Consider the following 22,435-nt stretch of genomic DNA (forward strand, 5'->3'; position numbering starts at 1 on the left):
GGGGTAATGTTGTTGGTGTTGTGGGAGCAGTTTTGTTGTGGTGTGTGGGGGGGGGGGGGGTTGGGGTGGTTATGATGAAGGTGAGGGGTGGGGGTTGGATGTGGAGAGGGTGTGTGTTTGTGTAACAATATTGTGTAGGTATCTCATGTGGTATGGGCTAGCAAGGCCTGAGAGAGAGAGAGAGAGAGAGAGAGAGAGAGAGAGAGAGAGAGAGAGAGAGAGAGAGAGAGAGAGAGAGAGAAAGAAAGTGTGTGTGTGTGTGTGTGTGTGTGTGTAATTGGGTGTTTATATTTGATGTAATATAATTTGAGGCAGAGGGTAAGAGGGAGAGACAATGTATGTTTCTATTTCTCTATTTAATCTTCCACAGGTACTTTGCACAGGTTTTAGGATGGACGACACCTGTTCTGTGAAAGAGAAAGGACACTATTACTGAACAGGCCTCAGATTATATGGATGCAGTTGAACTGCATGAATTTAATCTTTAACTGTTTCATTCCCCAGGTGTGTCTGCTGAACTTCATGATCACACCACAAGGTCTGGAGGACCAGTTGCTGGGAATCGTGGCAGCCAAGGAGAAGCCAGAACTGGAGGAGAAGAAGAACCAGCTCATCATTGAGAGCGCTGACAACCAGAAGCAGCTCAAGGAGATTGAGGACAAGATCCTGGAAGTTCTATCCTCATCACAGGTACAAAAAGGAAGAAAGGACTTATGCTCTGTTTGTTTTCTTGTGTGGCTGGCTGGCTTGCTGATTGTGTCATCTGTCTGCCTGGGTAGCAGGCTAATTGCCCCCTGGACAATTGCCCCCCGGAACAACTGCCCCACAACAAGTGCCCCCCGAGCATGTGCTCCACAGAAAAATTGCCCCCTTTCCTTTCTGGCACCCACGCACACACGGACAGATAGATAAAACCCTCTTCAGTTGAATACTGTTATACAGCAGTCCCTCTCATGAACGGACACCCTTGGGCCATAGCAAAACTGTCCGTACATTGCAGGTGTCCGGTCACGGGAGGGGTGACCACACCACCCCCTCCCCCATACACTCACACAGAGACACACAAACAACAGGATTGAGTCTATGCTAATCACTTCTTGTGGCTACTAAACAATAACAATAAACTCCTAATACTTCTTTAAACGTTCTGTAAAAATGATTTGTATGAAAAGTGTTGAAAAGAAGAGATAAAATAAATCCTCAAGGCAGTGAACACACTCACCATGCACTGACATACGAAAGCAGCCACACAAACACAGCACAGAGGAGCGTGTGCAGATGCTTTGCAATCTGAATAAGCTTGAATACCAGTTTGAATAAATAGCAGCAGATAGAGCTGCATGTCATAATCATGTAATTTATTTTCTTCTTGTCTGACTTTATTGACTGCATGCCGATCATGTGGCATGGCAGTGACTTTTCACTCTTCAGTCGGAAATACACTGTACACAGCTCCCACTCTCCCTCACTAATGCCTACCCCAAGCCGTGACAACTGATGCTTGGAAATTGTGTGGAAGAGTACACCTCTATATTTCTCTCCAATGCTCTTCCTGCTGACATGCAGTGACACCGGACACCCCACAGAGTTTAGCCAGCTACCCCTCCACCCCCCCCCCTCCCTCTCTCTTACTCCCTCCAGCCATGTACTGTTTGGGGCTGTGGCCAGAGAGGCCAGCTGCACTGTTCCCTCAGAGCAACCCCAGTTGACTGTGTCGTAACTTTTGACAAAGCAAGACAACTGAAGGGTTCACAGATTAGGCAACCGACTCACTGGTCAAGGCTGAGGGGAAACAAGAGTATCTTGTCAATGAAAGAGGTTACACACAGACACACGATGCTGAGAACTGTGGCCGGTTTTTCACTCTCTTTTGCTCAGGACCTTCATCGACTGTGGTTTCTGTTGTTTACGTCCAACAGACAAGAATAAAGAGCACAGTGCAGTTTCATGTTGGCATCTTCGCATGTACTCCACTCCTGACCAAAACTACCCCCCCGTCCTGATGGGTACGCGTGCACTCAAGTTATCAGTGACTGTCATCACGCCATTGTGGCTGTGATCTTTGTACCAAGAGCCGGACTGCTCTGTTATCGATTTTGTTGTGGTGAAAATTTGAGATGGTCTGTCCGTACATTGGAGGTATGACCTGCTGTTGGGACCGAAAATGAGTGTCCGCGTCCACGTTTTGCAGGTGTCCGTTTAAGGGGGGGCAAATATAGAAGGAAAACACTCCGTGCCGAGCAAATGTGTCCGTACATGTCAGGTGTCCGCTCACGCCGGGGGCCGTACATTGCAGGGACTGCTGTAGTATGTCTGTGTCTGTGTCTGTGTCTAGCTCTTGAATGTTTAAAGATATAGCATTTACTGCAATAAGTGCGTCGTGTTTGTGCTCACATGCGTGATGCTTGAGTAACAGGGGATGATCAGTCAAACCATTGCTGGTGTGATTTTATTCAAAATGGATGCGGGGAAGGGGGGAGGGGCGGTTTATATCCTCATAGCAGAAAATGGTCTTCAAGCACTGTTTCTGACTCTTTTTTTAACAGGGCAACATTCTGGAAGATGAGGCTGCCATCAAGATTTTGTCCAGCTCCAAGGTTCTGTCCGAGGAGATCTCAGCCAAGCAGGAGATTGCGGCATCCACTGAGAAGCTGATTGACGAGACGAGGAACAGCTACAAGCCTGTGGCCGTACATTCCTCCATCCTCTTCTTCTGTATCTCGGACCTGGCCAACATCGAGCCTATGTACCAGTACTCCCTCACTTGGTTCATTAACCTCTACTTGCAGGTGAGGCTTTGTTTGAGTTTTTGACTCACATGCGAAGCAAAAGTGAGTCTATGTACTCACCCGAGTCGTCCGTCCGTCCGTCCGTCCGGACGTCCGGATTTGGCAAGATGGTGTATGATGACAAGGCCCCAAAAAACATACATAGCATCTTGACCTTGCTTCAAGGTCAAGGTCGCAGGGGCCATAAATGTTGCCTAAAAAACAGCTATTTTTCATATTTTTCCCATTTTCTCTGAAGTTTTTGAGATTCAATACCTCACCTATATATGATATATAGGGCAAAGTAAGCCCCATCTTTTGATACCAGTTTGGTTTACCTTGCTTCAAGGTCAAGGTCACAGGAGCTCTTCAAAGTTGGATTGTATACATATTTTGAAGTGACCTTGACCCTGAACTATGGAAGATAACTGTTTCAAACTTAAAAATTATGTGGGGCACATGTTATGCTTTCATCATGAGACACATTCGGTCACATATGATCAAGGTCAAGGTCACTTTGACCCTTATGAAATGTGACCAAAATAAGGTAGTGAACCACTAAAAGTGACCATATCTCATGGTAGAAAGAGCCAATAAGCACCATTGTACTTCCTATGTCTTGAATTAACAGCTTTGTGTTGCATGACCTTGGATGACCTGGTCAAGGTCACATGTATTTTGGTAGGAAAAATGTGTAAAGCATGTGAGTCGTATGGGCTTTGCCCTTCTTGTTGTGGTGATGGTGACGGTAGTTAAATGGGAGTGGGGTGTAAGGGTGTGAGCAGGGAATTAATGTGTGTCTGAGTGCTGTCTGTACGCATGCCTGCCTGTCTTTTCATTCATATTTTGCATTTGTGGATTTTGCATTTGTTTGACACTGGAAATATGTTTGTGAAAAACCATGATTGTGTGGGGAGGTTCACTCTCACTCTCAAACTCGAACAGACTGGATGGCGGGGTTCATTGTTTTATTTCAAACCCCACGTGGAACTAGCACGTGCAACTCAATAAATTTAGGCGGAATAAAACATGGCCGCCGCTCAGATGTAAATAAGCTGTGTAGAGAAGAAGTTCGTGTCGTCTGCTAAGGCGCAGAAAGTTTGTTAGGGCACTTGCTGTAAGGGCAAAAGTTTGTTAGGGCACTTGGCTGTAAGGGCAAAAGTCTGTTAGGGCACTTGCTGTAAGGGCAAAAGTCTGTTAGGGCACTTGGCTGTAAGGGCACTAAAAGTGTACATTGTCACACATACCCCCGAGTTCTTTCACAATGTCCTCATTGTTCGAATACCTCAATCAAGGCACAGTCAGAAATAGTAATATTCACGTACTAATATACCCCCGAGTTCTTTCAGAATGCCCTTATTGTCCACATATCTCTAGGCACAGTCAGAAATAGTAATATTCACGAACTAATTCAGGCGGTTAGGGTGCTTGCCAGCAGTAGAGCGGGTGGATCTGCGACAAGGGGTCACGGGAGCTTGGAGATTCTGGGGAGCAGGAGGGTTGGGACGATTAAGACGGGGAGGAGGGGTTGGACGGTCTGGGACAGGTTGGGGCCGGGGGGCCTCTGGAACAAGCACCCACATATCAGTGTCACTTTCACTGCCTGAATCAGTGTCGTATCGAAGCCTTATAACGGGCTCTTCTGGCAGATGTGGTGCTGGTTCTTCCTCTTCTTCTTCTGTTGGAGGCGCAGCCAAGATGTTAGCTGGCAATAGGTCAGCCCGATTCACTGTCTTCTCAGGCCCGCCAAGGTACGGCCTGACTGTGAATACAGGAGATGGGGCGAAGGGCTGAGTGTTACCACGTGGAGATCGGGCTTCCAGTGATCCTGAATCTTTGATCGCCCGAGCTTGCGGAAAAGCAGGAAGTAGGGGCTGAAGCTGGTGCTGGCGTGTGGCGTGCAGTTGTACGCCTGCACCACTTCCTGAAGATGTTGAGGCCAGCGGGACTTCCTCTCAGCAGGTCGTGGAGCGTGCGGTTGAACCGCTCACACTGGCCGTTTCCTTGGGGGTGGTAAGGAGTGGTTCGGGACTTGTGGATGTCGTATAACTTGCAGAGTCCCCCAACTAGAGCCGATTCGAAGTCGCGGCCCTGGTTGCTGTGGATGTGCTGTAAGGGCACTAAAAGTGCACATTGTCACACAAGCAAGAGAAAGGGTATTTTTTCTGGGTTGCCTGAAAATATGTTAAACATGTGGAGTAAGTATAAGTGGGGAGGATTTTGTCTTATACTGTCCAGTTATCCAATTTTGTGTGTGTTTTTTGTCAATAGTCAATCTCAAACAGCACCGCAGCTGATGACATTGAAGAGCGTATCTTCAACCTGAACGATAATTTCACCAACAGCATTTATCGCAATGTCTGCCGCTCCCTCTTTGAAAAGGACAAGCTTCTCTTCTCGTTCATCCTCTGTGTCGGAATCCTCAAAGGACTGTGAGTAACATGAATTCAGTTTAATACGCACGCGCTCATGCAAACACACATCCACATGCACACACACACACACACATACACACACACACACACACACACACACACACACACACACACACACACACACACACACACACACACACACACACACACACACAAACACACAACCGATCTGCATTCACTAGTATACAGAATACTTTGGTGAGCCTTATAACTGTACTTGATTTTTTGCTGTGCGTGTGTGTGTGTGTTTCTTTGTTTCTTTTCTACAGATTGACCGGGTGAGCCTTATAATTATGGTTGATGCATGTTTTTTCGTTTCTTTGTTTCTTTTCATGCTGTTGATCAGCCTGCTTTCATGAAATTTATTACAATGTGAACGCTGTGTCACAAGAGTCCTTATCATCCTTAAACACACATCATGATTACAAGGGATGATAAATTCTCAGTGTGTCTGTGCATGCTTTGTGAAGTGTTTTCTACAAAGAAATTTAATTGCAGTTACTGTTCTGGTACGTACTGTAAAGCTTTGCATTTCCTGAGCGTTACAGAAAAAAGCAGAAAACACTGAACTTTTCCGAAAGTTAACACACGTGTTCGAACGCAAAAGTCTGTGACCTATGGGCACTGGATTAAAAACACAAGGTTTGGCTGCATTTTGTTGAAACACTGTCATGTTAATGTCAAGAAAATTGCATAATGTTCATGCAAATGACCCAAAGATGACCCCTAAAAAACAATTGCAACATTCGCTCTTGAATCATCTGTTACCCTCAATGAGAGTTGGTGAAGGAGACAAAGCTATACAGTTCCCGTTAGAACCGAGACTATCTCATAAGCAGGCAAACCCAATCAAGATACAGGCCTCAGTGTTATTTTACACACTGTAAATGGGGGTCTATAGAAATGACTCTGTCTGTTTGTTAGTTTGTCGTTCTGTTCGCACTCAGATCTCTAGTGTTTATCGGCTGATTGAGCTGGACATTTGGTGTGTACCCTCAGAGTGGGGGACACACGAGTGCAGCAACAAAATTAAGTTTTTACCTTTAACTGATTTTGAAGGAGGTAACACACAGTACACATTCGATTTGAAACTGACAGTTCGCGTATCATGAAAAATGTGAGCTTCAATGAACACACATGCAGGCATGCACGCACCCGGACACACACACACACATGCAGGCAATCACGCACGCACGCACGCACACGCACACACACACACACACACACATATTATAAATACACATTTGCCTTGTTTACAGATGGAATATTACCATTTTCACATGTTTTTCTCCCATTGCAGGAGTAGGATAGATGAGGAGGTGTGGCGGTTCCTATTGACGGGAGGAGTGGCCTTGGAAAATCCCCACCCCAACCCTGCCCCTGAGTGGCTGGGAGAGAAGTCATGGGGGGAGATTGTGCGCGCTTCCAACCTTCCCAACCTCAAGGGATTCTATAAGCGTAAGTTCAGTGTTAGCTTGTTCAAGTTGGTGTTGGCATGGTTGTTGGTGGTTGTGTTGGTTAGTTTGGGGTGGTTGTGTGTGTGTGTGGGGGAGGGGGCTCAGAAGAATGTGTGTGTGTGTGTCTCTATCTCTCTCCCTCTCTCTCTCTCTCTCTCTCTCTCTCTCTCTCTCTCTCTCTCTCTCTCTCTCTCTCTCTCTCTCTCTCTCTCTCTCTCTCTCTCTCTCTCTCTCTCTCCCTATCTTTCTCTCTTTCTCTCTCTCCCTCTCTCTCTCTCTTATTGAGTAATTTGATCGTGATTTAACTCTTCCTTTATTCCCTTTACAGATGTAGAGGAGAGAATTCACCTGTGGAAAAAGTTCTACGACTCTCCTTCCCCTGAAAAGCACAAGTATCCTAGGCCCTTCGACGCTCTGAGCGGTTTGGACAAAATGGTGGTGCTGAGGACCTTCCGCCCAGACAAGATGGTACCGTCTGTGCAAGAGTTCATTGTTGACAGCCTTGGTCAGTCATACATTGAGCCGCCAACCTTTGACCTGGCTGGCTCGTTTGCGGACTCCAACTGCTGCGCTCCGTTGATTTTTGTGCTGTCCCCTGGCTCTGACCCCATGGCGGCACTGCTCAAGTTTGGCATAGACAGTGGCTACACTGGCAACAGGATTCAGACCATCTCTCTGGGCCAGGGACAGGTCAGTGGGGCTTTCTTTGGTGGTTGGTTGGCTGGCTGGTTGTTTTTCTCTGTCTCTCTCTTTCACACACACACACACACACACACACACACACACACACACACACACACAACACACGCACACACACACACACACACACACATACACACACAAACACAAACACACAGATACACACGCCGCATGCAGACACACACACACACACACACACACACACACACACACACACACACACACACACACACACACACACACACACACACACACACACATCTTGACCCCAGCTGAACTATCACACACACACAGATTGATTTGCAGCCAAGATGATCAAGCAGTATTTAAGAAGATAGGTCAGGGGTGATGCTGTCATTTGTGCCATTGTGCCTGTGTATGATGCGTGCACTTTTTGTTGTGTAGGGTCCCATTGCAGCCAAGATGATTGAGAAAGCCTTGGCGGATGGCACATGGGTGGTGCTGCAGAACTGTCACTTGGCCACCAGCTGGATGCCAAAACTGGAGAAAATCTGTGAAGAGGTGGGCTAGGTTTACTGTTCTTGCATCTAATGTTTTTTGAAATATAAACAAGATAACAATCAAAACGTATTCATGTGAAACATGGACAATAAACGACGAAAGGAGAGTGAAATATGGTCAAACCTTTCCTGGTGATCACCTCTCAAAAATGACCACAGGCTCAAAATGATCACGCCAAAGGATGTATGTTTTTTTTTTGGTTTTTGTTTTGTTTTGTGTTCTCTATATCATTCACCTTTCCATAGCTATCACCTATCTACAACAGCCAATTATGATCAGTCCCTTGAGTGGTTGTTATTGACAGGTTTGACTCTTTCACTTGTCTTTGCTGAAACAGGCCAGTGCTCAAAAGGGCATATGAAAGCATAAAAAACCCATCTAGTTTATAAAGGTTGTAGAGGGTTGTAGATTGTGAACATGTTCTGAGATGTGTTGTTTCTGTACACTATTTAACCCCTTCACTGCCCACCCCGTATGTAATACGTGGTCATTTTCGGTTTGCCCTACGCCCATAACCGTATCTCTTACGTGGGATTTGTGTCAACAACATTTCAGGACATTTCTGAAAACTAAATGGGAGGTAACCACTGTCCAAGTACTTGTAGGGGTTCTATACACAGTTCTTTCCCATAGACCGTTCGGATAATGCTGTTATACTGTGGCAGTGAAGGGGTTAAAGAAACGGAATTCTTATGTTATGTGTATGTCGGCTTGACTACCTCGTTATTTGTCTGCTTGGTTTTTTTTCCCATCCAACTGTTTTTGTTTGTTTCTCTGTTTGTTCTTTTGATTTTTATTGTGACTGTTTGCTTGCATGCAGAAACATAGCGGCGTAATAAAAAACAAACTTTTCATCTGTAGGGAATTGTTCCTGAGACAACTCACAATGATTTCCGTCTGTGGCTGACCAGTTACCCCTCTGATGAGTTCCCTGTCTCCATTCTACAGAACGGTAAGCAATGCTTTTTTTCATCACTCAGTTTGTCATTGGGATCTTTCTCGCAGGCAGGTTTCTGATCAATGTGTGATAATTCATGCATGCATGCTGTCGTGCATGCGTGCGTGTGTGCATTATTTGCAAATTTGGAACCCCCTTTTAAGGCAAACCCCCAATTTAAGACTTCGCCTCTTTTTTGTGCATAACCTTTGTAAATTTACCTCTATTTCAAGACTCCCTCTTTTGTAAGACCTGACTTTCTCTTCTTGGGGGGGGGGGGGGGGGGGGTCCACTGTATGTGTTTCAGTGCTGTATCTTTCCACTACAGGTCATTCATTTGTGTTTCATGTATTTCAGGTGTCAAGATGACAAATGAGCCTCCCAAAGGTCTGCGTGCTAACCTTCTGAGGTCCTTCCTGAACGATCCCATCTCCGACCAAAGTTTCTTCAATGGCTGCAATAAGGTCAGTTTCTGCTTACAGTTGCATCTGTCTTCTTATCTTAGACACTGCAGCAGAATGAATAGGCTTATTTGATACATCCTAAACTATATGGATAGCCGTAGCTGTTTTTGGAGCCTTCACTTGCCGTAGATGCACTACAGGTGAACCAAGTTCCAAAACAGAAATGAGAATCGCACTGAATATTTGTATAAGGATTCTTTTTACATCTCCAATACTTCAGATATCTAGCCAAATGTGTTGCCTCTTTCAAAATGCAGTGATCGTTGCAGGCAGATTTCAGAAATAATTAGAAACAGGTAGCTATATTTTGTCACAAACTGGCGACCTAAAGCACAAAGTAAATGACACATTATTGAAAACTTTCTCAGGAAATGTATCTGTTGCATTAACATGAAATCAGACCAGATCAAAGTAACATTATCATTTAAAACATGAGAGATTACAGTGGAAGCGAAGTATACTCATTCTGCATGTTAAGGCTTCTTTTCCTTCTTTCAGCCCCAGAAATTCCACAAGATGTTGTTTGGACTGTGTGTTTTCCACGCCATGGTACAAGAGCGACGAAAGTTCGGACCACTGGGCTGGAACATCCCCTACGAGTTCAATGAATCAGATCTGCGTATCAGCATGAGGCAGATGCTTGTAAGTCCTTGGTTTTGATTGAAGTTATTTAATTCCTCTTTGTCTATTTTCATGTTTGTAAGTGTGCATGTGTGTTTGTCATACATGTGCAGTGTTTTCAGTACAGTAGCCTGTTAAATAATCTGTTAAGATGGTAAATCATCATGAGTGTCTCCAAGGTTGAGAGTGTATTTGTGTGTGTTTGTGCGAGTGATAGTACCATGAAGATAGTCTGTTAAGGATTATCAAGTATCAAGAGAGAGAGAGAGAGAGAGAGAGAGAGAGTGTGTGTGTGTGTGTGTGTGTGTGTGTGTGTGTGCGTGCGTGTGTGTGTGTGTGTCTGAGGTAGCAATATGAGGATAATTAACCCTGTAAATCCTTGGGAAAAAAGGATTGATCTTGAGAGTTACAGAACTTGAAGAATAAGATGACTCAAGCATCGTTTTTTGCAGAACTGCTTCACGGTGGTACAAGCAGGCTTTGTGTTGTATCTCAAGTCAACATTTTCTTTCTTTCTTCCATGCAGATGTTCCTGAATGACTATGATGATCTGCCTCTGCCCGCCTTGTCATACCTGACTGGAGAGTGTAACTATGGTGGCCGTGTCACTGACGACAAAGATCGACGTCTGCTCATGTCCCTCCTTGCCATCTTCTACACAGAGGACATTATTTATGATGAGACCTACAAGTAAGTTTAGAATTTCTTGTTAGATAAAAATTCGTATGGTTGAGAAGTTGTTGGAAAGTGTGATATTGGGCAGGGCAGGATGCCCGAAGTTGGAGGGAGAGAGGCAGAAAAAGGGGAAGAGGTCAATTGATTTTGCCAATGTGATAAAATTGTATCAGGATTGCTTGATTTTTCAGTTTTTGTAGCCTTTGCATGAGTTTTATTTGTAATTACTTGCTGCTGCAGCTGCATAGTTTCAGAAAAGTGTTTAAAGTTCCTGCAGAAATGTGTTTTTACATTAAATCATTTATTGTGTTTCTATTAGCTTCTCTCAGTTATCGTTCAATCCTGCATGTATTAAACACACATTCTTTGAGGGTCAAAGACTGAATGCCCTGTGGATCATTCTTTATATTGTTTACAAGTTTGGGGATGGGATTTGTAATCAGATCTAAATAAGCTGTTTTTGCCAATCTAAACATAAGAACTAGCCTATTTTTGATGTCCGGATTAGGGTAATTTCCCCCACTTCCCCTCTCAAAGACAAACTTCTTGGTTTCAGCCCCCCCCCCCCCCCCCCTCTTACCCCAGTCCTTCCCCTACAAGTTAATCATCTCTGCTTCATTCTCTCTCTCCACTGAACAGGTTCTCCCCCAGCGGTACTTACTACGCCCCACCAGAGGGGCCGTACCAGAGCTACATCGACTACATTCGTACTCTGCCGCTCAACCCTAACCCGGAGGTGTTTGGTCTGCACGAGAACGCTGACATCACCAAGGACAACAAGGAAACACAGCAGGTATGTGTTGGACTCTAATAGTTGATCATGATCGTGGTTCAGAACATAGAGGAGGATTGAGGCTTCAGCATGCCAAACTTTGAGAGACAAGTGTAGAAGTGAGTCACACAGGGATGTCGTTTGGCACCAGCAGCTAGTTGTCAAAAGGCAGAACTTCTTTCAATTACAGAAAACTTGTTCACCTTTTTGTCAGATCTGCAAAACTTTTTCATTTTTAGGATGAGGTGATGGCAAGGACTGCCTTAAACCTCTGAAAATTGATAAACTGTCACTGTTTGCCTGCATTATTAGTTGTCAGTAATTATTACATGTGCTGATTGTTCTCTTTGCCTGCGCGCGTATAGTTTGTTGGTTATGTTTGGTCATAGTATGTTTGTTTATGATTGGTCGTTATCTTTGCCTGTGCGTGTATTGTATGTTTGGTCGTTTTCTTTGCCTGTGCATGTATAGTTTGTTGGTTATGTTTGGTCTGTTTCTTTGCCTGTGCGTGTATAGTATGCTTGGTCGATGTATGTATTGTAAAGCGCTAAGAGTAGACATTTTTCTAGAATAGCGCTATAAAAGTTTGCATTATTATTATTATTAAACTTTCATGGCTATTTCGGCAAATTTGCCAAGAAAAATAAATACTAGTAACATCGCTGGTATGCCTTGTCAAAAGGTCAGCTTCTGTGCAGTCAAAGGAGCCTCTCTGTAACCTCATTTTAAAATGCCAGTCAAGAAGAATTGCATTTTTTTGAAAATGAGAAATGCATGTAATTGACTCATGGTTTTTTTTCCGAGAAAAAATTACAAATGATGGTGCAAAATTCTTTTTTGTCATGTGTGTGGTGTTGCTCTGTTTTGCTTTATCATGTGTTTGATTTTGTAACTTGATGTGCTGGTTGTGTGTCTGACAGCTGTTTGACAGCATCCTGCTGACACTTCCCAGACAGTCCAGTGGCGGAGGGAAGTCCTCTGGAGAAGTCATTCAGGATCTGGCCGATGACATCCTCACCAAGCTGCCCAAAGACTTTGATATGGAACATGTACGTTGATTTATTAGCAGTTCTTGTCTGTATACGCTTAGGCTAGATGGAGGGTTCAATTCCTGATATCATTGCAAAGACTAAGCAAGGTAACTTCAATTGCAAGCAGGTATTCAAAAGGAGTCACAATCTCATACTTATTCTATAAAATTTACGTCTATGAATATGTTTGTGAGATCAGGTCATAAAAAGTGAAAATTAAATTTTTTACCTGAACGATGCAAACAACATTTTTTTTACCAGGTGGCCATGAAAGAGAACAAGCCACAGATGTGGAGCAAAGAAAATGGAGCAAATCTGTACTTGAAGAACAAATGTTTGGATGAGGGACAAAAACAAGTTGGCCCAAAACTCATAAAAACCATAGAATGCATAGTTCGGCAATAAATGTGGGTATTAGGAATTCATTCAGTGAAACATACCATCTATGTCCATGAGCCAGAACTGCTGAAAGTTTGGCGGGTCATTTAGTACCCCCCTTGCCCAAAATAAGGTCAAGTTTTGTAAGAGATCAGAAAAGGACTGTGTTTAATGAAGGGAGCAAAGTGGCAGTCACACAAATGACGATCACGTCTTTACCACTGTCACTGCCTGGTGTTCCCAGGTGATGAAGAAGTAGCCCATGCTGTGCAAGAAATGTATTTTTAACAAGTAAAATGACTATTTCTAAGAATACTCACCTCAATTTAACTAATAGGAGTTACCTAACTTACGAGTGCTAGACTGAGAAGCAGAAATCCATGAAGATGATGCTGTAGCCTTAGCATTCTACCTCTTTTCAATAAAACTGAAAACCGCATCATGCCATGAATTAACTCACTTTTACTTACTGTCAAGTTGGTCCTTAACTGAGCCCAAAGTTGACTTCATGAAGATTTTCCTAAGTCTTTTTACCGAAAACTCAGCGCTAAAGCTTTGTGACACCAGTAGTTGACTGGAAGCGTATTGGCAAAACCTGTCGACTTCGCCCAGTTAAAGACAAGCTTCACTCGAAGCGTATTGGCAAAACCTAGCTGTCTCTGTTTGGCCACATCAGCTGTCAGTGAGGGTGTTGATTGTGAATGTCATCTGTACCATCACTGCCTTGTGTCCCCCAGGTGATCAAGAAGTACCCGGTGGTATACAACGAGTCCATGAACACAGTGCTGCGTCAGGAGCTGACCCGCTTCATTCGCCTGACCCAGGTGGTGCGCTCCTCCCTGCAGAACTTGCAGAAGGCCATCAAGGGTCTGGTGGTGATGAACTCGGAGCTGGAGGAGGTCTTCAACTCCATGCTGGTGGGCAAGGTGCCAGCCGTGTGGGCCGCCAAGTCCTACCCCTCCCTGAAGCCTATGGGCTCCTACATCGCTGACCTGCTTACCAGGTGGCTTATCTTCTTCTTCTTCTTCTTCTTCTAATTCTTTTTCTTCTTCTTCTTCTTCTTTTTCTTCTTCTTCTTCTTCTTCTTCTTCTTCTTCTTCTTCTTCTTCTTCTTCTTCTTCTTCTTCTTCTTCTTCTTCTTCAGCATTTAACGGTTGTATCTCTCATAAGCATAGTAGTACATGTACATGTATAAAATAGTACAAATTAATACTTAAGTGGGTAGATGAGTGGTATAGGATGATGGGGTGAGGGTGGGGTTCTGTTGGGCTGTTTGGGATCATTAATGGCGTGGGTGAAGGCTGGGGGATGGCTGTGGATTGGGTTGAGAAGGTGCATGGGGGTGGATGCATGGCGGCCTGTATCACGAATGCTGGGAGCTACCTTTATAGAGGCTATCAGTAGATGTTTATATTGTGTGAACAGAAAGTGGTCAAATCAGCAATGGACTGTTGAGTTTGTGGCCTGTACTTTGTGTAACTCAGAAATGTTTTCTGTGGACGTTGACAGACTGAAGTTTTTCCAAGACTGGATTGATAATGGCGCTCCAGAAACCTTCTGGATCTCTGGCTTCTACTTCACACAATCCTTCCTCACAGGTCGGTGCAACTTCACTTTTGTTCCTGTATTTACATCATGCTATTCTGTGAAAAAACTAACATAGTGCAGGATTAGTTTGATGGTGTAGTCATGTGTGTGTTTGTCTGTCTGTCTGTCTGTCTGTCTGTCTGTCTGTCTGTCTGTCTGTCTGTCTTGCCTTGTCTTGTCTTGTCTTGTCTGTCTGAGGATCAGAACAAATGCGTTTGTGACAAAATAAGCAAACCCACACACACACACACACACACACACACACACACACACCGCACACACACACACACGCACACAAACACACACACACACACACTCACAAACACACACAACTTGAAACACACACACACACACACACACACACACACACACACAAATATTTTCTTCAGAACACCAATGAAGGTCAGTGTTATTTCCACTTACCTGTAGAATAATTATCTACCTGTCATACTGATAACCCCCACACACTGCAAAATAACGTATCTATCCATTGCAGGTGTGTCACAGAACTATGCTCGTCGCTACGAGATCCCCATTGATCTGGTGGGCTTTGAATTTGAAGTACTGAAGGAGGGGAAAGAGATGGGCAAGAAACCAGACGATGGGGCATACGTCTATGTAAGTTGCAGCTTTTGTTTGTGTGCGTGCATGTGTGTATGTGTGTGTGCATGGGTGTGTGTGTGTGTGTGTGTGTGTGTGTGTGTGTGTGTGTGTGTGTGTGTGTGTGTGTGTGTGTGTGTGTGTGTGTGTGTGTGTGTGTGTGTGCATGTGTGTGTGCATCTGTGCATATAGAGTGTGTGCATGCCTGTGTCTGTGTCTGTGTGTGTGTGTGTGTGCTTGCGTGTGGGTTTCAATGTCTGTGTGTAACGTGTTTGTGTGTCTGTCTGTCAGTTTGTCTGTCTGTTGTTATCTGTCTGTGTGTTGCCTTGCATTTCTATGTGCATATGTGCATGCATGCATGTGTGTGTGTGTGTATGTCTGTGTGTGTGTGAGTGTGTGTTCATGGATGGCCTGCATGCATGTGTGCATACATACTTATGAATGCATCTTTGTGTGCACATGACTTGGTGTAGAAATACTATGGGTTTTACATTGGATCATTGTTTATCCTCAGTACCTGCATGTGTGAAAAGAATGATGACAGATTATTTCTTTGTTGTTTGTTTCGCAGGGTCTGTACATTGAAGGAGCACGATGGGACAGAGAGAAGATGCAGATCGAAGAGTCTCTGCCAAAGATTCTCTTTGATTCCATTCCTGTCGTATCCTTGCCTTTTGTAGATATGTGTAGCATTGTTGTATTTTTAAACTACATTTCATTGTAAGAGTTTATACTCTGTAGAAGAGAAGAAAGAGTAGAGGGGCAGAGGTGGCAGACAGGGAGTTGGTGGTGGGTTATTCAGTTGAACCCCTGTTTTATGACCCCCCCCTATTTAAGACTTTCTCTATTTTAAAACAGTGTTTTTTCAAATTTTCTGGATCATTGCCTCTGTGAATGTACCCCCATTTTAAGACCCCCTCTACGGGGCGGGGATGTAGCTCAGTCGGTAGCGCGCTGGATTTGTATCCAGTTGGCCGCTGTCAGCGTGAGTTCGTCCCCACGTTCGGCGAGAGATTTATTTCTCAGAGTCAACTTTGTGTGCAGACTCTCCTCGGTGTCCGAACACCCCCGTGTGTACACGCAAGCACAAGACCAAGTGCGCACGAAAAAGATCCTGTAATCCATGTCAGAGTTCGGTGGGTTATAGAAACACGAAAATACCCAGCATGCTTCCTCCGAAAGCGGTGTATGGCTGCCTAAATGGCGGGGTAAAAACGGTCATACACGTAAAATTCCACTCGTGCAAAAACACGAGTGTACGTGGGAGTTTCAGCCCACGAACGCAGAAGAAGAAGAAGAAGAAGTAAGACTTGATTATCTCGGACTTTGAAGGTCTTTAAAGGGGGTCCACTGTAGACCACTTTGGACAGATTCATCTACAGTCTGTTTGTTTGTTTGTTTGTTTGTTTGCTTAAAGGCCTACTAAAGTGCAACATTTTTATTGCTTAAATGGAAAGAGCTGCATATCAGGATACCAAATATATTAAACAAAACAATTTCTTCCGCTCCGATCACCCGTAGTCGGCCTGAGAAAGTGCTCAATCTCACCTGTAATCAGCGAGAAGGGAAGCAACAGACAATTTTTTGCTACTGCTTCTCTCCCCTGAAAGTGACGTCATGAGTGGTGTATGGCTACCATGATGTCGAACGCGGATGAGTCTGAATTGCAGCTTTCGTGCGAAAGCAGTGACTTTGAATCGGAGTTGGAAACATCGGAACTACCGTATTCTGGAGCGATAGACATAGAGAAATACCAGTTCGAACCGCAAGGTTCAAGTGATGAAGACGAAAGACCGGAAAGACCAGCAGAAGAGGTCGGTCTGACTAAATACTACGCGACCGCACGCGGCCTTGCACTACCTTGCGCTACCAAACTAAAGCATGGACATGTACTATTTTTTTTATATATATATAGTATCTTCACAACATTATCTGACTTTATACCAAGTTTTAAGTCACAGAAATAAAAAAATAAGGGAGTTATGATGTATTTTGCGACGATCTATCGAGCGAAAGTGAAAGCATCGTGGTTCAGCGTCCGACCATGTTCGCATTGATCTAAGAACGCAGGCTCAACCTCAAAATAAAGAATGTTCATGTAATATTTTTATATATATCTAGAATCTTCACAACATTATCATACTTTGTGCCAAGTTTTAAGTCACAGAAATAAAAAAATAAGGAAGTTATGATGCATTTTCGAAGAGCTAGCGAGCGAAAGTGCAAGCATCGAATATCTGCGTCCGACCATGTTCGCATTGTTTTTAGAACCGCAGGCACGACCATAAATTAAAGTACGGTTGTTTAATATTCTTATATATCTAGTATCTTCAGGACATCATCTGCCTTTACACCGAGTCTTAGGTCACAGAAATAAAATAAAAATACGGGAGTTATGATGTATTTTGGAAGATCTAGCGAGGATGATAATGATGATGGAAATTATGATAATGATGGTTATGATGATGATGATGATGATGATGATGATGATGATGATGATGATGATCAGTGATGGTGATGATGGTGATACTCGAATGAATGGACCAAAAGAGAGCGATAACTAGAAAAATGAACATCAGCATGTACAACAACAACAACAACAACAACAACAACAACAACAACAACAACAACAACAACAACAACAACAACAACAACAACAACAACAACAACAGAAGCGTGTGAGTGTGTGTGAGTCGGCATCATCAGGAAACCTGTGCATGGTATGGCCCTTACCATGATTGTTGCTGCACTCAGCGACAGCACAGGCGAAGCCATATCTTCTCCGCTTCGAAGATGGAATCTCTTTTTGAACATACGTACTCGCAGTGGCAGCGCTACTATCACCGTCGGCCATGTTGCTCTTGAAGGCCGTGTTACACTCATGACGTCACTGGCACCGGGGGTGTCTCTCGCAGAATGGACAGGTGCGCGGAATCGGTTTTTATTCAATAAAAAATCAGCCACGCAAAATTTTACAAAATGGTCTTCGGAACATTTACCAGATTGCTATTACACATGTTTTCGGCGAATAAAAATTTTGCACTTTAGTAGGCCTTTAACGCCCAGCCGACCACGAAGGGCCATATCAGGGCGGTGCTGCTTTGACAATATAACGTGCGCCACACACAAGACAGAAGTCGCAGCACAGGCTTCGTGTCTCACCCAGTCACATTATTCTGACACCGGACCAACCAGTCCTAGCACTAACCCCAAAATGCCAGACGCCAGGCGGAGCAGCCACTAGATTGCCAATTTTAAAGTCTTAGGTATGACCTGGCCGGGGTTCGAACCCACGACCTCCCGATCACGGGGCGGACGCCTTACCACTAGGCCAACCGTGCCGGTTCATCATCTACAGTCGAACCCACTTAAAACGAACACGCTAGTTACGAATTTTGACTTATAACGTATTAGTTTTAAGTTCCCAACTGAATGCCTCTTTCTTCATGCTTAAAAAAGATGCTTGAAACGAATTCTTCGTAACGAATTTATGCTTATAACGAGCACTTTTTGGATTCCCAAGCATGCATAATGTCTGTAATTTACTCATGCTTATGGCGAAATCTTTAAACTCGTCCCGAGATTGACATATCATATCATTTGCATAACGAACCCCTCTTTTAACAAACACGTTTTCATCGCCCCAGAGCCGCTTTGTCTCTAAAAGTCACAAGGCTACAAGGATCTGCGTGTGAGGTGAGATCAAAGGCAGGTCCATTGTGATGGCTGGGTGGCCTTTATAGACACTGACCTTCTTCCCAGGGGTCATTGACCCAGTTTTAGCTATGAGAGGTGGTTCCCCTTTCATATGAGAGAGGAAACACTTCCTGCACCCGGGTCAGTGACCGAGTTTAACCTATGGGGAGTTTAATCTATGGGGCGGTCTCTTTGATGTCTTGAGAGGAAACTTGGCCAGGGTAGTACATGCACCAGAACTGGTGGACACCATGAAATCGGAGATTGATCAGAATGTGCATGTACATGCTTTTACACGACTTTTTAAATTTTACTTCTAAAATTGTGACAGTAAAAAAATCAATCAATTCTCTTAATGCGAATTTCGGTTAAGACGAACTTATTTCCCGATCCCCAGTGATTCGTCTTAAGCGAGTTCGACTGTATTTAGGATTTAGTTAGACTTTTTTTGTATATATGTCTCTGGGTGTCTGTCTGTGTGGGGTTCAGTGTGTTTGTCTGGGTTTTTTTCTGTGTGTTGTCAGTTGCTCTGAATGTGGAATTTGGCATGGGTCAGCATAGATGTTGAACTTTATGTGTCTGGAAGATGTTTTGTTCACTTTCACACTAAAGTTTGAAAGGGGGGGGGGGGGGGGGAGAGGGGAGACCTCAGAGAAGGGGATGAAGGGGGGGGGGGGGGTGAGGAGGTAAGTGAGTATGTGTTTATTTCTGTATTTGCACATGTTTGTGTTTGCACTTGTTATTTGTGAAAGGGGGGGGGGGGGGAGGGTTTGGAACAATAAGATTGTCAGATTAATGACATTACTAGGTAAAAACATAGCTGGAACAATGTGCAGTATTTGTCAAGAACAAACCTTAACAGCATGCTCAGATCTGGCTGAAACCCAATCGCAGGGACAAGTTCACGGAAATGCCTCACTACCACACTCCAGTATACAAGACCTCTGCTCGTCGCGGCACACTGTCCACCACCGGTCACTCAACCAACTTTGTGCTGTGGATCAAGTTGCCGTCGGACAAACCCCAGTCTCACTGGATAAACCGCGGTGTTGCTGCTCTCTGTCAGCTCGACAATTAGATCAACATCCCTGATCTGCTTGGAGTTGTTGCCTTAATCCCATTCTCCTTCTCCCTCTACCCCAACCCTCCCCACCCCTTCTCCTTGCACATGCTGTAAACTTCCAAGCCTTCAGACTTACCATCCTGCTGAAGAAGTCTCCACAGCTATGTTTCTTTTGTAAAATGTCTCACGAGCTTACACAAATAATTTGATTTGACTTTTGTTTCTTCGTTTCTTGTGAGACAGAGACAGTGATTTAATTTGCTTGGGGATATTAGGTAGATATTTTGAGTATGAAGAAGAATAACACACCTTTGTTTTATTAACCAAACCCAGTACTGCTTTTAGAATTTATTGTGTGTGTGGTTGACACAATTGACTACTGTGTGAAAAGACTTTATCTGAAGACGCAGGGAAGAATTTGAAAAGCTTACATTTTGTTGCTTTTTTGCACAAACACTGCAACAACTTTCTATATCTAGTGTTGAACTTAGCTTTGGTTGCCCGTGAAGTTTATTTATGAGTGATGTTTTGCCTTTGTTTGTTTGATATTTAAAAGTTTATGTGTGGTAGAGCTGAATTCATTATGTCTTACATTAGTGTTTGCAGTTTCAAAATACAAATGTGTCCGTTGCTCTAAACGTAAACGAGAGATAATGAATGTTGAGTGATGGTAACAGGTGATTTTATTCATCTGTTGGAAATGGCACACGTGTACAGTGCTTAGAATATTCCGTTGCTGTTAAAGCGGACAGTATCAGTTCACATAGAGAATCTAACAACAGATAACCTTTTTTTTCTTATTGCCATTAATGTGAAACATGAATACCTACGTTTTTGTGGTTATCCTAGTCTATTGTGCGTGTCATATATACATGGAAATATACATAGTCGATATGCTTTCAGTGTTGCCAAGGCATCTGTGAGTTTATACTAAAACCCTACCTGGAATATATCAAGGTTTTTATGATTAAGTTTAGAACAAATTAAACATTTACAGAAGTTTATTTTTAAGATTTGTTTTGATTGTGATATATTGTGATTTTGTTATGAATATACATGTAGAATGTTGTAAGACATGAATAAAGAACAGGATTATGAGTTATGATTTCTGGTGTAGAATTTGTGTAGAGAGTTGTACAAAGTAATAATGTGACATGTGTTTCCCATGTTTGTTCATGGTTCTCTTTAATTGTTGTTTTGCCAATAAGTGAACATGTAATACATGTATTTCGCCACCTCTTTGTCTCATACAGATCATGGCATTATATAGTTAAAAAATATGCATCCACATGCTGTACATAATGCTTCCTCTCCTTTTGTCTGTTGCTCAATTCCCTTGTGCAACATTTTGTTGTATGTTTTTTTGCACCTTATTGTTTGTGTCATTTTGTTTGTGTTTTTGATTTTTATGTCCATTTTGTAAAACCTATTTGTATTTGAAAACTTTGAAAAATGTGCAAATGATCCTTGATGCAATTATGACCAGACAAAGTAAATTTCTGTGAGCGAACAGAATAGTGGAAGTATATTATGAGCAAGAACCCAGAGTAAATTTTTTTTTTAAATGATTGTTATATTGTATAAAATAGATTGTTTCATTCTCATATACATTTAAAAAGTATTTGTTGTATGATAAACATTCCGTCCAAGATGGCACCAGTAGAAACTATTTGTGAGCGTGTGTATTATTGCATGTGATAAATCAAACACCATTATTTCAAGATAGGAATTGCATCTGTGTTGTGTTTTTACACTTTTCCCTCAGTATACAAACAAAAGCTTTTCTTTTGCTTTATTAATTTCGTTTTACTTTCTCCACATGAACAAAAAGTTCAAAATTGAACTTTTTGATTTTATACAAATGCCTGCTTTTGCCATGGCTTCCATGTTTTAGATGTACATGTATCTACATATTTTAGGCATTTCACTCTGAAACAAACTGTTGATTGTTACTACTACTGCTGAAAATTATGTGTGCCTATCAGTTTAACTTTCTACTACTTGTGTGCTTTATTTGCTGTTGATAGTGTATCATAGATGATGTACATGGTGTGACTTTATACAAAGCTGTGATAACAAAAAGTTTGAGTGTTGCCATTTTTATTTTTCAGAAGACTTCAGCTATTACCGGAATAAAGTTACAGGCAAACACTGCCGAGAAATCAAAATAAGTGTATTTCGTTACTGCAGATTGATGTGGTCTTGAAATGTTGCAGGCATTTATTTAAAAGGAAATTACACTGTATGTAGCAATTCATGTTACAATAAACTAGCACTCTATACTGCTGACACTCTCTCTGTCATGCGTACAGACAAACACTGTGTTGAGAAAGAATTCCATTTATTCCAAAAAAAGCTTGTACAAATGCATACATTTTGCTTAATCCTGGAATGTATTAATGACGCACAAAGTACAGGTGTGCATGGTAACGTGAATAGAGTGTGCAAAAAGTCACTAAGAAAATAAGCCTGCATATACAATAGATGCTAAGAAAATAAAGGATAATGTACACAAAACCCTAAATATAGGTAACCAGACCACATATGCATAAAACATTTCCATTTTGCAAAATATACCATGTTTCTTTGTATCATCAATTAAAATATTCGAAAACCTCTTCCCCAAATCTCATTGATTTTACATAAATTTTGAACAAGTTTGATAGGTTTGCCTGAACACACTAAATATCTCTTTTCTGCTTGTTCACTGTGTAGAAGTCAACTGTGTGT

At 42.9% G+C, this 22,435-nt stretch overlaps 1 protein-coding gene across 2 annotated transcripts in view; it reads left to right on the forward strand.

The window, feature by feature from the left end:
* The window catches only part of LOC138958612 (dynein axonemal heavy chain 3-like), a 90,606-nt gene extending 69,803 nt beyond the window's left edge, over positions 1 to 20,803 (forward strand). For both annotated transcript variants that reach the window (XM_070329813.1, XM_070329814.1), the window contains 17 exons: positions 505 to 690; positions 2,547 to 2,789; positions 5,040 to 5,200; positions 6,504 to 6,661; positions 6,989 to 7,350; positions 7,765 to 7,881; positions 8,743 to 8,833; positions 9,176 to 9,282; positions 9,781 to 9,924; positions 10,430 to 10,593; positions 11,218 to 11,371; positions 12,271 to 12,399; positions 13,497 to 13,762; positions 14,269 to 14,357; positions 14,843 to 14,964; positions 15,518 to 15,607; positions 19,514 to 20,803. In XM_070329813.1, the coding sequence (XP_070185914.1) occupies positions 505 to 690; positions 2,547 to 2,789; positions 5,040 to 5,200; positions 6,504 to 6,661; positions 6,989 to 7,350; positions 7,765 to 7,881; positions 8,743 to 8,833; positions 9,176 to 9,282; positions 9,781 to 9,924; positions 10,430 to 10,593; positions 11,218 to 11,371; positions 12,271 to 12,399; positions 13,497 to 13,762; positions 14,269 to 14,357; positions 14,843 to 14,964; positions 15,518 to 15,607; positions 19,514 to 19,720 (2,790 nt within the window). In that variant the 3' untranslated portion in view covers positions 19,721 to 20,803. The remainder of the gene's footprint in view (positions 1 to 504; positions 691 to 2,546; positions 2,790 to 5,039; positions 5,201 to 6,503; positions 6,662 to 6,988; positions 7,351 to 7,764; positions 7,882 to 8,742; positions 8,834 to 9,175; positions 9,283 to 9,780; positions 9,925 to 10,429; positions 10,594 to 11,217; positions 11,372 to 12,270; positions 12,400 to 13,496; positions 13,763 to 14,268; positions 14,358 to 14,842; positions 14,965 to 15,517; positions 15,608 to 19,513) is intronic.
* The last annotated feature ends 1,632 nt before the right edge of the window (positions 20,804 to 22,435 follow it).

Source organism: Littorina saxatilis, linkage group LG2 (assembly GCF_037325665.1).
Source record: "Littorina saxatilis isolate snail1 linkage group LG2, US_GU_Lsax_2.0, whole genome shotgun sequence".
Classification (NCBI taxonomy): domain Eukaryota; kingdom Metazoa; phylum Mollusca; class Gastropoda; order Littorinimorpha; family Littorinidae; genus Littorina; species Littorina saxatilis.